At 31.4% G+C, this 17,575-nt stretch overlaps 1 protein-coding gene across 1 annotated transcript in view; it reads right to left on the bottom strand.

Annotated features, from left to right (window-relative positions):
• Positions 1 to 11: 11 nt before the first annotated feature.
• LOC132205413 (nucleoredoxin-like) overlaps positions 12 to 17,575 on the bottom strand; it is a 30,166-nt gene continuing 12,602 nt past the window's right edge. The window contains exons 2-7 of the mRNA XM_059634454.1: positions 2,656 to 2,904; positions 2,068 to 2,168; positions 1,822 to 2,017; positions 1,363 to 1,453; positions 1,145 to 1,284; positions 12 to 741 (exon numbers count right to left, since the gene is read on the bottom strand). Of these exons, the coding sequence (XP_059490437.1) occupies positions 499 to 741; positions 1,145 to 1,284; positions 1,363 to 1,453; positions 1,822 to 2,017; positions 2,068 to 2,168; positions 2,656 to 2,904 (1,020 nt within the window). The 3' untranslated portion in view covers positions 12 to 498. The remainder of the gene's footprint in view (positions 742 to 1,144; positions 1,285 to 1,362; positions 1,454 to 1,821; positions 2,018 to 2,067; positions 2,169 to 2,655; positions 2,905 to 17,575) is intronic.

Here is a 17,575-nt window from a genome sequence, read left to right as displayed (position 1 = left end):
ACATTGCCGTGTCATGAACAAATTTTAAAACATTTATTTGAAAACAAAGTTGTCTACTTCTTTACACAGTTTGATTATCATTCTTCACGTTGAGGACTCTCAACCAAATAATCATATAGAATCAAGAGTACATCATTGATTTTAAGTCACATGCATGGATATTTGCTGAGAATGCAGGCAATGTGTTACGTATTAATTAAGTATTAATTTCTACACTTCTTTATTTTTTGCTAACTGGACACAATAAATTATTATATTTCACAGTTATATATCAATCGGCTACATTCGAAACTACAAAATTTCTTTTTAAAAATCCGTCTCTCAATGAACTAAATTTTGGAACAAAACACATGAGCCAATTGTCAGACTTTCTTGTGACGCCACCTTTTCTGCCGAGTACAAAATCGAACCGTTTTGAGCAAGTGAATGATGGAAATAACAAAGTGGAGGAAACCTATACAGAAAACTGCATTTTCAAGACTAGCGTTGATCGAGGGACTATTTTGAAGCGCCTTCAGCACTTTGTTCGATCACCAGCAGGTTGTCCTGTTGCGACGTCAGCTCCGTCCACTGCAGCTCACCACTCAGGTACTGGCTGACAAAGTGGGCTGTGCTGTCGGCGGTCACTTCCAACCCTTCGCTGAGGGTGGCCGCCCTTTGGTTGAACACCTCCAAAACCACCAAAAGCGGCACCCAATCCTCCAAACCGGCAAACTCGCGCACTGTGTCTGTCGTGTCCGACTGAAATTTAAGAAAATTGTTAATATTAAATTTTTTTAAATATATTTAAAAAAATCTTTGCACTAAGAAGTAAAATTATTTTAATTAAATTGACATAGAATTGACAGCTGTCAAAATCAAAACACTAAGCATTTTTATTTTTATTTTGGCAGTTTAAAAAAAAATTAAACGTAATTTATATTTATGATCTTTAATAATAAAAACCTTCAAATTCACCAAGATTTTAAAGTCTGCCAAGGAATAACTTAAAATAATTAAATTTTTGCCTATAAAAAATTAATTTATAATTACATCCCAGAAATAATTATTTATTTGCAAAGGGATCTCGATCTTGAGGCATATATTAATTATTTTTAGCTCCCCTTTCCTTAACGCGTGAAAATCGATTACACGTGTCACTCACATCACATCCGATAAAGAATTGCAACTCGTTTTCCACCTCTTCGTCTGGCGAATCGGATTTATTTCCCCTCAGCGAGTGCCAGTACTTCTGAGCGGCCGGAAGCAAAGCGCTCTCGGCAAACGGCAGTTCCTCTTCACTTTCTGCAAAATAAGACGGGAATTAACATCGATCCGTGTCAGATTAAAAAGGGAAAGTTCTTTCAAAGAAGAGCTTCTCACCGACGAAGAAAATTACGGCTGGCCTGTCATGCATCCGCACCAGAGTTCTTTCTGTCAGGGTGTAAATCCGTCTGTCTGGCCAGGGAAAGTCCTGTAAAATCATTTGTTTTTCATTCATTACCCTACGCTTGGGAAAGAAGAAAGAAGGTTCATGTTTGTGAAATAATTGGCTAAAAAGTCGACTTTGTTTTAGGTAAAACAAATAATTTTTATAGATCAAAATTTAATTCGCTAAAATTTGAAAAGGCGATATTTGTCAAATTAGTAATTTGGGTTACTTTAAAAAAAAAAGGTTAAATATATTTCATCTCATCCCTAATTACACCAATATTTTCAAAAGCTGTAAATATTTATAGCTTTTGGCAAATTAATTGTCTAAATATAAAATAAAATTTTTACATTTTTTTTTTTAAATATTTGTAAATAAAATTTAATATTAAATTTTAAAATAATATATACTTTTCCGAGTGGGTCATCGCAAACTTCCTGGCGTCCCTCGTCCGTGACCACCCTGTCGTCAGGGTCAAGCACCACGAGAGAAGGAATGCCGTGCACGTCAAAGGTGGAGGCCAGCTCCTTTCTCAGGTCGCTCAGCTCAAAAGGCACGGCCATCCAGGGCATGCTGCATTTGTACAGCTCGAACGAGCTGTCGCTCCTGAAAAGTTTCTTTAATAACTAGGGTGTGAAAAGACCTTTTCTTCTTGCCTGTCTGAGCTGACAAAGATGACGTCAAACTGGTGGCCTTTTTCTCGAACTTTGTGATATGTCTCGACTAGCTGCGGGGTGAACGCCTTGCACGGCGGACACTGCAAAGAAAAAAGCGGCGAAAGTCAGCTCATGTCTAATTCATGAGACCGATCGGACAATAAAATTGTTTATTCTGAATTGATAAAGCTGCAGTTCGATTTATTATTATTATTATTCTGGCAAACAATGGAACTGCCACATACCAGTCCGTTTGAGTCCGTTAGTTTTACTGCCTACTTTTAGTATGCAGTAAATTAACAAAAGGTATGTTTTGCGATCAGCAATTTGGCTTTACAGTTGGAACTTGTCACGCAAAAAAATGAAGACCAATATTTCTCAAAATATGACGTTTAAAATCAATATGAATAAAACAAATGGAAAATTATGGGCTTCATTTTATCATACTTTTAAAGAAAAATATTTTTAAATAATGCCAATAAATTCTTCTAAAAAAAAAAATAAAATTAATGCATAATTTTCCTTGATTTTTTTTTTATTTTTGATTATTCTAAATTAATTTTAACATTTTTAAATTTTTGTCCTCACCCAATTTGCTGAGAAATAAAGTCCTTTGTAGCCCTTGAGATCTTGATACCTTCTTGGCTTGTCCTCACCGCTGGACAATTCAACGTCCTTGAGCGCCTCTTTCAGCGACCTGGACTGCCAAGGAAAATTTTCGGGCTGCTGCAGGAGTCGGTCTCTGCCTGCTGAGGTGATGAGTCGACCGGAGGGCATTTCCAACAGGGCCAGGGCGGGAGCGGTGCCTTTTATCCGAAACCGCCGCAAAAGACGCATCTGCAACGATCCATTTTAAACTAAAATAGATAAATTGTAAAATAAAATAATAATGAATTTAGTAAAATTCTAATTATATAAATGATAATTTATTCTCTCTAGTTGTGTCACTGTAGAAATCAGAGAAATGAGAAAATTTTGTTCTATTTTTTTTTTTTTTTTTTATATGTTGGTCAGTATATTCCAGTTTTTTCAATCCTTTTTAATTTATTAAGGAAATCCATTGTGGAAATCTGAACCTGAGCAAGAAAACAAATATTATTTTTAAAAAAGAATTAAAATGCAATTTAAATATTTAGAAATCTTTATGCTCTCAAAACATATTGAAATTTTCATTCTCAGATTTTTTATATAGAAATCAGCATTTAAATTTGTTTAAATACAAAATTCTTGTGAATTTTGTTTATAATCATTTATCTTTTGTAAATATATCGTGACCCACTTTTCATTGATTTGAGACTGTATCAATCTAATTGCAACGGACATTGTTGTTCATCGCCATGTTTGCTTGAGAATTAGCATTTTTACGGCTGAAAACAAACTTCATGCGCATACAAACAAACATTCGGAGCTCAGCTATATAATCCGTTTTATTTGTGTTTGCTCAGGAACACAACCGGGGGTGGTATGCAAATAAATTCCTCCACCGCCGCTGATTAGGCCCTATTAAATGGCATCGAGCACGCGGGTGGGTAGGTGGGTGGGTAAGTGGGTGGCGCGACGCAACCTCAGCCATCAAAATGCTAATCGGATCTCGCTTGCAATTTAACCCTTCCACTCCGCCATCCGCCTCGCGTTCAATCCGCACAGCAGACGACCGACAGACCGCACACAAATAACACTCGTTGCGAAAATCACTTGAGCTCATTTCGCATCCCGCTTGCTCTGGATTAAATTCATTAATCCACTCCATTCAGAGTAAAATTTCTCTTGCTGTTGCATGATACTTACTTTAGAACTGATGAAAAAATTAATGCCACATAATTTTCCCTCCAGAATTGAAACAATAGATTAAAATTATTTATTATTAAATATTTTTACACTTAGAAATAAAATTTTTAATTAATTAACCTAGAGTGAATTAATTGAGGTTCTTTAATGATTGTTTCAGCAAATTAACGATCATTGATCAATCAAAATAAAAACAGACTTTTCAGCACGATATTTTATAAAGCTCTGCGGTCGAACGATTTTTCTCATAAGACCTGGTAAGAACCGCCGGTTTTTGCGGTAGTCGCATATTTTGAAAATGCGAAAATTGGACCAAAATTATTTTAGGTCTACGTGGTCTAAGAATTTCAAATTCTGTAGGTCTAATTAGTAAAAATATGAGACCAGACAGACCCGAAATTTTAATGGTCTAATTTTCATTTTCACTAATTTTCAAAATATCTGACTCTTGCGATACTTTGATGGCGGTAGTCGCATATTTTGAAAATACGAAAATTGAACCATAATTATTTTAGGTCTACGTGGTCTAGATTTTTCAAATTCTGTAGGTCTAATGAGTAAAAATGTTAGACCAGACAGACCCGAAATTTTAATGGTCTAATTTTAATTTTCAATTATTTTCAAAATATCTGACTCTTGCGATATTTTGATGGCGGTAGTCGCATATTTTGAAAATACGAAAATTGAACCATAATTATTTTAGGTCTACGTGGTCTAGATTTTTCAAATTCTGTAGGTCTAATGAGTAAAAATGTTAGACCAGACAGACCCGAAATTTTAATGGTCTAATTTTAATTTTCAATTATTTTCAAAATATCTGACTCTTGCGATATTTTGATGGCGGTAGTCGCATATTTTGAAAATAGGAAAATTGAACCATAATTATTTTAGGTCTACGTGGTCTAGATTTTTCAAATTCTGTAGGTCTAATGAGTAAAAATGTTAGACCAGACAGACCCGAAATTTTAATGGTCTTATTTTCATTTTCACTAATTTTCAAAATATCTGACTCTTGCGATACTTTGATGGCGGTAATCGCATATTTTGAAAATACGAAAATTGAACCATAATTATTTTAGGTCTACGTGGTCTAGATTTTTCAAATTCTGTAGGTCTAATGAGTAAAAATGTTAGACCAGACAGACCCGAAATTTTAATGGTCTTATTTTCATTTTCACTAATTTTCAAAATATCTGACTCTTGCGATACTTTGATGGCGGTAATCGCATATTTTGAAAATACGAAAATTGAACCATAATTATTTTAGGTCTACGTGGTCTAGATTTTTCAAATTCTGTAGGTCTAATGAGTAAAAATGTTAGACCAGACAGACCCGAAATTTTAATGGTCTTATTTTCATTTTCACTAATTTTCAAAATATCTGACTCTTGCGATACTTTGATGGCGGTAATCGCATATTTTGAAAATACGAAAATTGAACCATAATTATTTTAGGTCTACGTGGTCTAGATTTTTCAAATTCTGTAGGTCTAATGAGTAAAAATGTTAGACCAGACAGACCCGAAATTTTAATGGTCTAATTTTAATTTTCAATTATTTTCAAAATATCTGACTCTTGCGATATTTTGATGGCGGTAGTCGCATATTTTGAAAATACGAAAATTGAACCATAATTATTTTAGGTCTACGTGGTCTAGATTTTTCAAATTCTGTAGGTCTAATGAGTAAAAATGTTAGACCAGACAGACCCGAAATTTTAATGGTCTTATTTTCATTTTCACTAATTTTCAAAATATCTGACTCTTGCGATACTTTGATGGCGGTAATCGCATATTTTGAAAATACGAAAATTGAACCATAATTATTTTAGGTCTACGTGGTCTAGATTTTTCAAATTCTGTAGGTCTAATGAGTAAAAATGTTAGACCAGACAGACCCGAAATTTTAATGGTCTTATTTTCATTTTCACTAATTTTCAAAATATCTGACTCTTGCGATACTTTGATGGCGGTAATCGCATATTTTGAAAATACGAAAATTGAACCATAATTATTTTAGGTCTACGTGGTCTAGATTTTTCAAATTCTGTAGGTCTAATGAGTAAAAATGTTAGACCAGACAGACCCGAAATTTTAATGGTCTAATTTTAATTTTCAATTATTTTCAAAATATCTGACTCTTGCGATATTTTGATGGCGGTAGTCGCATATTTTGAAAATACGAAAATTGAACCATAATTATTTTAGGTCTACGTGGTCTAGATTTTTCAAATTCTGTAGGTCTAATGAGTAAAAATGTTAGACCAGACAGACCCGAAATTTTAATGGTCTTATTTTCATTTTCACTAATTTTCAAAATATCTGACTCTTGCGATACTTTGATGGCGGTAATCGCATATTTTGAAAATACGAAAATTGAACCATAATTATTTTAGGTCTACGTGGTCTAGATTTTTCAAATTCTGTAGGTCTAATGAGTAAAAATGTTAGACCAGACAGACCCGAAATTTTAATGGTCTTATTTTCATTTTCACTAATTTTCAAAATATCTGACTCTTGCGATACTTTGATGGCGGTAATCGCATATTTTGAAAATGCGAAAATTGAACCATAATTATTTTAGGTCTACGTGGTCTAGATTTTTCAAATTCTGTAGGTCTAATGAGTAAAAATGTTAGACCAGACAGACCCGAAATTTTAATGGTCTAATTTTAATTTTCAATTATTTTCAAAATATCTGACTCTTGCGATATTTTGATGGCGGTAGTCGCATATTTTGAAAATACGAAAATTGAACCATAATTATTTTAGGTCTACGTGGTCTAGATTTTTCAAATTCTGTAGGTCTAATGAGTAAAAATGTTAGACCAGACAGACCCGAAATTTTAATGGTCTTATTTTCATTTTCACTAATTTTCAAAATATCTGACTCTTGCGATACTTTGATGGCGGTAATCGCATATTTTGAAAATACGAAAATTGAACCATAATTATTTTAGGTCTACGTGGTCTAGATTTTTCAAATTCTGTAGGTCTAATGAGTAAAAATGTTAGACCAGACAGACCCGAAATTTTAATGGTCTAATTTTAATTTTCAATTATTTTCAAAATATCTGACTCTTGCGATATTTTGATGGCGGTAGTCGCATATTTTGAAAATACGAAAATTGAACCATAATTATTTTAGGTCTACGTGGTCTAGATTTTTCAAATTCTGTAGGTCTAATGAGTAAAAATGTTAGACCAGACAGACCCGAAATTTTAATGGTCTAATTTTAATTTTCAATTATTTTCAAAATATCTGACTCTTGCGATATTTTGATGGTGGTAGTCGCATATTTTGAAAATACGAAAATTGAACCATAATTATTTTAGGTCTACGTGGTCTAGATTTTTCAAATTCTGTAGGTCTAATGAGTAAAAATGTTAGACCAGACAGACCCGAAATTTTAATGGTCTAATTTTAATTTTCAATTATTTTCAAAATATCTGACTCTTGCGATATTTTGATGGCGGTAGTCGCATATTTTGAAAATACGAAAATTGAACCATAATTATTTTAGGTCTACGTGGTCTAGATTTTTCAAATTCTGTAGGTCTAATGAGTAAAAATGTTAGACCAGACAGACCCGAAATTTTAATGGTCTTATTTTCATTTTCACTAATTTTCAAAATATCTGACTCTTGCGATACTTTGATGGCGGTAATCGCATATTTTGAAAATACGAAAATTGAACCATAATTATTTTAGGTCTACGTGGTCTAGATTTTTCAAATTCTGTAGGTCTAATGAGTAAAAATGTTAGACCAGACAGACCCGAAATTTTAATGGTCTTATTTTCATTTTCACTAATTTTCAAAATATCTGACTCTTGCGATACTTTGATGGCGGTAATCGCATATTTTGAAAATGCGAAAATTGAACCATAATTATTTTAGGTCTACGTGGTCTAGATTTTTCAAATTCTGTAGGTCTAATGAGTAAAAATGTTAGACCAGACAGACCCGAAATTTTAATGGTCTAATTTTAATTTTCAATTATTTTCAAAATATCTGACTCTTGCGATATTTTGATGGCGGTAGTCGCATATTTTGAAAATACGAAAATTGAACCATAATTATTTTAGGTCTACGTGGTCTAGATTTTTCAAATTCTGTAGGTCTAATGAGTAAAAATGTTAGACCAGACAGACCCGAAATTTTAATGGTCTTATTTTCATTTTCACTAATTTTCAAAATATCTGACTCTTGCGATACTTTGATGGCGGTAATCGCATGTTTTGAAAATACGAAAATTGAACCATAATTATTTTAGGTCTACGTGGTCTAGATTTTTCAAATTCTGTAGGTCTAATGAGTAAAAATGTTAGACCAGACAGACCCGAAATTTTAATGGTCTAATTTTAATTTTCAATTATTTTCAAAATATCTGACTCTTGCGATATTTTGATGGCGGTAGTCGCATATTTTGAAAATACGAAAATTGAACCATAATTATTTTAGGTCTACGTGGTCTAGATTTTTCAAATTCTGTAGGTCTAATGAGTAAAAATGTTAGACCAGACAGACCCGAAATTTTAATGGTCTAATTTTAATTTTCAATTATTTTCAAAATATCTGACTCTTGCGATATTTTGATGGTGGTAGTCGCATATTTTGAAAATACGAAAATTGAACCATAATTATTTTAGGTCTACGTGGTCTAGATTTTTCAAATTCTGTAGGTCTAATGAGTAAAAATGTTAGACCAGACAGACCCGAAATTTTAATGGTCTAATTTTAATTTTCAATTATTTTCAAAATATCTGACTCTTGCGATATTTTGATGGCGGTAGTCGCATATTTTGAAAATACGAAAATTGAACCATAATTATTTTAGGTCTACGTGGTCTAGATTTTTCAAATTCTGTAGGTCTAATGAGTAAAAATGTTAGACCAGACAGACCCGAAATTTTAATGGTCTTATTTTCATTTTCACTAATTTTCAAAATATCTGACTCTTGCGATACTTTGATGGCGGTAATCGCATATTTTGAAAATGCGAAAATTGAACCATAATTATTTTAGGTCTACGTGGTCTAGATTTTTCAAATTCTGTAGGTCTAATGAGTAAAAATGTTAGACCAGACAGACCCGAAATTTTAATGGTCTAATTTTAATTTTCAATTATTTTCAAAATATCTGACTCTTGCGATATTTTGATGGCGGTAGTCGCATATTTTGAAAATACGAAAATTGAACCATAATTATTTTAGGTCTACGTGGTCTAGATTTTTCAAATTCTGTAGGTCTAATGAGTAAAAATGTTAGACCAGACAGACCCGAAATTTTAATGGTCTAATTTTAATTTTCAATTATTTTCAAAATATCTGACTCTTGCGATATTTTGATGGCGGTAGTCGCATATTTTGAAAATACGAAAATTGAACCATAATTATTTTAGGTCTACGTGGTCTAGATTTTTCAAATTCTGTAGGTCTAATGAGTAAAAATGTTAGACCAGACAGACCCGAAATTTTAATGGTCTAATTTTAATTTTCAATTATTTTCAAAATATCTGACTCTTGCGATATTTTGATGGCGGTAGTCGCATATTTTGAAAATACGAAAATTGAACCATAATTATTTTAGGTCTACGTGGTCTAGATTTTTCAAATTCTGTAGGTCTAATGAGTAAAAATGTTAGACCAGACAGACCCGAAATTTTAATGGTCTAATTTTAATTTTCAATTATTTTCAAAATATCTGACTCTTGCGATATTTTGATGGTGGTAGTCGCATATTTTGAAAATACGAAAATTGAACCATAATTATTTTAGGTCTACGTGGTCTAGATTTTTCAAATTCTGTAGGTCTAATGAGTAAAAATGTTAGACCAGACAGACCCGAAATTTTAATGGTCTAATTTTAATTTTCAATTATTTTCAAAATATCTGACTCTTGCGATATTTTGATGGCGGTAGTCGCATATTTTGAAAATACGAAAATTGAACCATAATTATTTTAGGTCTACGTGGTCTAGATTTTTCAAATTCTGTAGGTCTAATGAGTAAAAATGTTAGACCAGACAGACCCGAAATTTTAATGGTCTAATTTTAATTTTCAATTATTTTCAAAATATCTGACTCTTGCGATATTTTGATGGTGGTAGTCGCATATTTTGAAAATACGAAAATTGAACCATAATTATTTTAGGTCTACGTGGTCTAGATTTTTCAAATTCTGTAGGTCTAATGAGTAAAAATGTTAGACCAGACAGACCCGAAATTTTAATGGTCTAATTTTAATTTTCAATTATTTTCAAAATATCTGACTCTTGCGATATTTTGATGGTGGTAGTCGCATATTTTGAAAATACGAAAATTGAACCATAATTATTTTAGGTCTACGTGGTCTAGATTTTTCAAATTCTGTAGGTCTAATGAGTAAAAATGTTAGACCAGACAGACCCGAAATTTTAATGGTCTAATTTTAATTTTCAATTATTTTCAAAATATCTGACTCTTGCGATTTTGATGGCGGTAGTCGCATATTTTGAAAATACGAAAATTGAACCATTATTATTTTAGGTCTACGTGGTCTATATTTTTCAAATTCTGTAGGTCTAATGAGTAAAAATGTTAGACCAGACAGACCCGAAATTTTAATGGTCTAATTATAATTTTCAATTATTTTCAAAATATCTGACTCTTGCGATATTTTGATGGTGGTAGTCGCATATTTTGAAAATACGAAAATTGAACCATAATTATTTTAGGTCTACGTGGTCTAGATTTTTCAAATTCTGTAGGTCTAATGAGTAAAAATGTTAGACCAGACAGACCCGAAATTTTAATGGTCTTATTTTCATTTTCACTAATTTTCAAAATATCTGACTCTTGCGATACTTTGATGGCGGTAATCGCATATTTTGAAAATACGAAAATTGAACCATAATTATTTTAGGTCTACGTGGTCTAGAAATTTCAAATTCTGTAGGTCTAATGAGTAAAAATGTTAGACCAGACAGACCCGAAATTTTAATGGTCTAATTTTCATTTTCACTAATTTTCAAAATATCTGACTCTTGCGATACTTTGATGGCGGTAGTCGCATATTTTGAAAATACGAAAATTGAACCATAATTATTTTAGGTCTACGTGGTCTAGATTTTTCAAATTCTGTAGGTCTAATGAGTAAAAATGTTAGACCAGACAGACCCGAAATTTTAATGGTCTAATTTTAATTTTCAATTATTTTCAAAATATCTGACTCTTGCGATATTTTGATGGCGGTAGTCGCATATTTTGAAAATACGAAAATTGAACCATAATTATTTTAGGTCTACGTGGTCTAGATTTTTCAAATTCTGTAGGTCTAATGAGTAAAAATGTTAGACCAGACAGACCCGAAATTTTAATGGTCTTATTTTCATTTTCACTAATTTTCAAAATATCTGACTCTTGCGATACTTTGATGGCGGTAATCGCATATTTTGAAAATACGAAAATTGAACCATAATTATTTTAGGTCTACGTGGTCTAGATTTTTCAAATTCTGTAGGTCTAATGAGTAAAAATGTTAGACCAGACAGACCCGAAATTTTAATGGTCTTATTTTCATTTTCACTAATTTTCAAAATATCTGACTCTTGCGATACTTTGATGGCGGTAATCGCATATTTTGAAAATGCGAAAATTGAACCATAATTATTTTAGGTCTACGTGGTCTAGATTTTTCAAATTCTGTAGGTCTAATGAGTAAAAATGTTAGACCAGACAGACCCGAAATTTTAATGGTCTAATTTTAATTTTCAATTATTTTCAAAATATCTGACTCTTGCGATATTTTGATGGCGGTAGTCGCATATTTTGAAAATACGAAAATTGAACCATAATTATTTTAGGTCTACGTGGTCTAGATTTTTCAAATTCTGTAGGTCTAATGAGTAAAAATGTTAGACCAGACAGACCCGAAATTTTAATGGTCTTATTTTCATTTTCACTAATTTTCAAAATATCTGACTCTTGCGATACTTTGATGGCGGTAATCGCATATTTTGAAAATACGAAAATTGAACCATAATTATTTTAGGTCTACGTGGTCTAGATTTTTCAAATTCTGTAGGTCTAATGAGTAAAAATGTTAGACCAGACAGACCCGAAATTTTAATGGTCTAATTTTAATTTTCAATTATTTTCAAAATATCTGACTCTTGCGATATTTTGATGGCGGTAGTCGCATATTTTGAAAATACGAAAATTGAACCATAATTATTTTAGGTCTACGTGGTCTAGATTTTTCAAATTCTGTAGGTCTAATGAGTAAAAATGTTAGACCAGACAGACCCGAAATTTTAATGGTCTAATTTTAATTTTCAATTATTTTCAAAATATCTGACTCTTGCGATATTTTGATGGTGGTAGTCGCATATTTTGAAAATACGAAAATTGAACCATAATTATTTTAGGTCTACGTGGTCTAGATTTTTCAAATTCTGTAGGTCTAATGAGTAAAAATGTTAGACCAGACAGACCCGAAATTTTAATGGTCTAATTTTAATTTTCAATTATTTTCAAAATATCTGACTCTTGCGATATTTTGATGGCGGTAGTCGCATATTTTGAAAATACGAAAATTGAACCATAATTATTTTAGGTCTACGTGGTCTAGATTTTTCAAATTCTGTAGGTCTAATGAGTAAAAATGTTAGACCAGACAGACCCGAAATTTTAATGGTCTTATTTTCATTTTCACTAATTTTCAAAATATCTGACTCTTGCGATACTTTGATGGCGGTAATCGCATATTTTGAAAATGCGAAAATTGAACCATAATTATTTTAGGTCTACGTGGTCTAGATTTTTCAAATTCTGTAGGTCTAATGAGTAAAAATGTTAGACCAGACAGACCCGAAATTTTAATGGTCTAATTTTAATTTTCAATTATTTTCAAAATATCTGACTCTTGCGATATTTTGATGGCGGTAGTCGCATATTTTGAAAATACGAAAATTGAACCATAATTATTTTAGGTCTACGTGGTCTAGATTTTTCAAATTCTGTAGGTCTAATGAGTAAAAATGTTAGACCAGACAGACCCGAAATTTTAATGGTCTAATTTTAATTTTCAATTATTTTCAAAATATCTGACTCTTGCGATATTTTGATGGCGGTAGTCGCATATTTTGAAAATACGAAAATTGAACCATAATTATTTTAGGTCTACGTGGTCTAGATTTTTCAAATTCTGTAGGTCTAATGAGTAAAAATGTTAGACCAGACAGACCCGAAATTTTAATGGTCTAATTTTAATTTTCAATTATTTTCAAAATATCTGACTCTTGCGATATTTTGATGGTGGTAGTCGCATATTTTGAAAATACGAAAATTGAACCATAATTATTTTAGGTCTACGTGGTCTAGATTTTTCAAATTCTGTAGGTCTAATGAGTAAAAATGTTAGACCAGACAGACCCGAAATTTTAATGGTCTAATTTTAATTTTCAATTATTTTCAAAATATCTGACTCTTGCGATATTTTGATGGCGGTAGTCGCATATTTTGAAAATACGAAAATTGAACCATAATTATTTTAGGTCTACGTGGTCTAGATTTTTCAAATTCTGTAGGTCTAATGAGTAAAAATGTTAGACCAGACAGACCCGAAATTTTAATGGTCTAATTTTAATTTTCAATTATTTTCAAAATATCTGACTCTTGCGATATTTTGATGGTGGTAGTCGCATATTTTGAAAATACGAAAATTGAACCATAATTATTTTAGGTCTACGTGGTCTAGATTTTTCAAATTCTGTAGGTCTAATGAGTAAAAATGTTAGACCAGACAGACCCGAAATTTTAATGGTCTAATTTTAATTTTCAATTATTTTCAAAATATCTGACTCTTGCGATATTTTGATGGTGGTAGTCGCATATTTTGAAAATACGAAAATTGAACCATAATTATTTTAGGTCTACGTGGTCTAGATTTTTCAAATTCTGTAGGTCTAATGAGTAAAAATGTTAGACCAGACAGACCCGAAATTTTAATGGTCTAATTTTAATTTTCAATTATTTTCAAAATATCTGACTCTTGCGATTTTGATGGCGGTAGTCGCATATTTTGAAAATACGAAAATTGAACCATTATTATTTTAGGTCTACGTGGTCTATATTTTTCAAATTCTGTAGGTCTAATGAGTAAAAATGTTAGACCAGACAGACCCGAAATTTTAATGGTCTAATTATAATTTTCAATTATTTTCAAAATATCTGACTCTTGCGATATTTTGATGGTGGTAGTCGCATATTTTGAAAATACGAAAATTGAACCATAATTATTTTAGGTCTACGTGGTCTAGATTTTTCAAATTCTGTAGGTCTAATGAGTAAAAATGTTAGACCAGACAGACCCGAAATTTTAATGGTCTTATTTTCATTTTCACTAATTTTCAAAATATCTGACTCTTGCGATACTTTGATGGCGGTAATCGCATATTTTGAAAATACGAAAATTGAACCATAATTATTTTAGGTCTACGTGGTCTAGAAATTTCAAATTCTGTAGGTCTAATGAGTAAAAATGTTAGACCAGACAGACCCGAAATTTTAATGGTCTAATTTTCATTTTCACTAATTTTCAAAATATCTGACTCTTGCGATACTTTGATGGCGGTAGTCGCATATTTTGAAAATACGAAAATTGAACCATAATTATTTTAGGTCTACGTGGTCTAGATTTTTCAAATTCTGTAGGTCTAATGAGTAAAAATGTTAGACCAGACAGACCCGAAATTTTAATGGTCTAATTTTAATTTTCAATTATTTTCAAAATATCTGACTCTTGCGATATTTTGATGGCGGTAGTCGCATATTTTGAAAATACGAAAATTGAACCATAATTATTTTAGGTCTACGTGGTCTAGATTTTTCAAATTCTGTAGGTCTAATGAGTAAAAATGTTAGACCAGACAGACCCGAAATTTTAATGGTCTTATTTTCATTTTCACTAATTTTCAAAATATCTGACTCTTGCGATACTTTGATGGCGGTAATCGCATATTTTGAAAATACGAAAATTGAACCATAATTATTTTAGGTCTACGTGGTCTAGATTTTTCAAATTCTGTAGGTCTAATGAGTAAAAATGTTAGACCAGACAGACCCGAAATTTTAATGGTCTTATTTTCATTTTCACTAATTTTCAAAATATCTGACTCTTGCGATACTTTGATGGCGGTAATCGCATATTTTGAAAATGCGAAAATTGAACCATAATTATTTTAGGTCTACGTGGTCTAGATTTTTCAAATTCTGTAGGTCTAATGAGTAAAAATGTTAGACCAGACAGACCCGAAATTTTAATGGTCTAATTTTAATTTTCAATTATTTTCAAAATATCTGACTCTTGCGATATTTTGATGGCGGTAGTCGCATATTTTGAAAATACGAAAATTGAACCATAATTATTTTAGGTCTACGTGGTCTAGATTTTTCAAATTCTGTAGGTCTAATGAGTAAAAATGTTAGACCAGACAGACCCGAAATTTTAATGGTCTTATTTTCATTTTCACTAATTTTCAAAATATCTGACTCTTGCGATACTTTGATGGCGGTAATCGCATATTTTGAAAATACGAAAATTGAACCATAATTATTTTAGGTCTACGTGGTCTAGATTTTTCAAATTCTGTAGGTCTAATGAGTAAAAATGTTAGACCAGACAGACCCGAAATTTTAATGGTCTAATTTTAATTTTCAATTATTTTCAAAATATCTGACTCTTGCGATATTTTGATGGCGGTAGTCGCATATTTTGAAAATACGAAAATTGAACCATAATTATTTTAGGTCTACGTGGTCTAGATTTTTCAAATTCTGTAGGTCTAATGAGTAAAAATGTTAGACCAGACAGACCCGAAATTTTAATGGTCTAATTTTAATTTTCAATTATTTTCAAAATATCTGACTCTTGCGATATTTTGATGGTGGTAGTCGCATATTTTGAAAATACGAAAATTGAACCATAATTATTTTAGGTCTACGTGGTCTAGATTTTTCAAATTCTGTAGGTCTAATGAGTAAAAATGTTAGACCAGACAGACCCGAAATTTTAATGGTCTAATTTTAATTTTCAATTATTTTCAAAATATCTGACTCTTGCGATATTTTGATGGCGGTAGTCGCATATTTTGAAAATACGAAAATTGAACCATAATTATTTTAGGTCTACGTGGTCTAGATTTTTCAAATTCTGTAGGTCTAATGAGTAAAAATGTTAGACCAGACAGACCCGAAATTTTAATGGTCTTATTTTCATTTTCACTAATTTTCAAAATATCTGACTCTTGCGATACTTTGATGGCGGTAATCGCATATTTTGAAAATGCGAAAATTGAACCATAATTATTTTAGGTCTACGTGGTCTAGATTTTTCAAATTCTGTAGGTCTAATGAGTAAAAATGTTAGACCAGACAGACCCGAAATTTTAATGGTCTAATTTTAATTTTCAATTATTTTCAAAATATCTGACTCTTGCGATATTTTGATGGCGGTAGTCGCATATTTTGAAAATACGAAAATTGAACCATAATTATTTTAGGTCTACGTGGTCTAGATTTTTCAAATTCTGTAGGTCTAATGAGTAAAAATGTTAGACCAGACAGACCCGAAATTTTAATGGTCTAATTTTAATTTTCAATTATTTTCAAAATATCTGACTCTTGCGATATTTTGATGGCGGTAGTCGCATATTTTGAAAATACGAAAATTGAACCATAATTATTTTAGGTCTACGTGGTCTAGATTTTTCAAATTCTGTAGGTCTAATGAGTAAAAATGTTAGACCAGACAGACCCGAAATTTTAATGGTCTAATTTTAATTTTCAATTATTTTCAAAATATCTGACTCTTGCGATATTTTGATGGCGGTAGTCGCATATTTTGAAAATACGAAAATTGAACCATAATTATTTTAGGTCTACGTGGTCTAGATTTTTCAAATTCTGTAGGTCTAATGAGTAAAAATGTTAGACCAGACAGACCCGAAATTTTAATGGTCTAATTTTAATTTTCAATTATTTTCAAAATATCTGACTCTTGCGATATTTTGATGGTGGTAGTCGCATATTTTGAAAATACGAAAATTGAACCATAATTATTTTAGGTCTACGTGGTCTAGATTTTTCAAATTCTGTAGGTCTAATGAGTAAAAATGTTAGACCAGACAGACCCGAAATTTTAATGGTCTAATTTTAATTTTCAATTATTTTCAAAATATCTGACTCTTGCGATATTTTGATGGTGGTAGTCGCATATTTTGAAAATACGAAAATTGAACCATAATTATTTTAGGTCTACGTGGTCTAGATTTTTCAAATTCTGTAGGTCTAATGAGTAAAAATGTTAGACCAGACAGACCCGAAATTTTAATGGTCTAATTTTAATTTTCAATTATTTTCAAAATATCTGACTCTTGCGATTTTGATGGCGGTAGTCGCATATTTTGAAAATACGAAAATTGAACCATTATTATTTTAGGTCTACGTGGTCTATATTTTTCAAATTCTGTAGGTCTAATGAGTAAAAATGTTAGACCAGACAGACCCGAAATTTTAATGGTCTAATTATAATTTTCAATTATTTTCAAAATATCTGACTCTTGCGATATTTTGATGGTGGTAGTCGCATATTATGAAAATACGAAAATTGAACCATAATTATTTTAGGTCTACGTGGTCTAGATTTTTCAAATTCTGTAGGTCTAATGAGTAAAAATG

Source organism: Neocloeon triangulifer, unplaced genomic scaffold (genome assembly GCF_031216515.1).
Source record: "Neocloeon triangulifer isolate White Clay Creek 2 clone unplaced genomic scaffold, ASM3121651v1 ptg000002l, whole genome shotgun sequence".
Taxonomy (NCBI): domain Eukaryota; kingdom Metazoa; phylum Arthropoda; class Insecta; order Ephemeroptera; family Baetidae; genus Neocloeon; species Neocloeon triangulifer.
The sequence above is the reverse complement of the archived record's forward strand: the minus strand, read 5'-3'. Positions and strand labels throughout refer to the sequence as shown.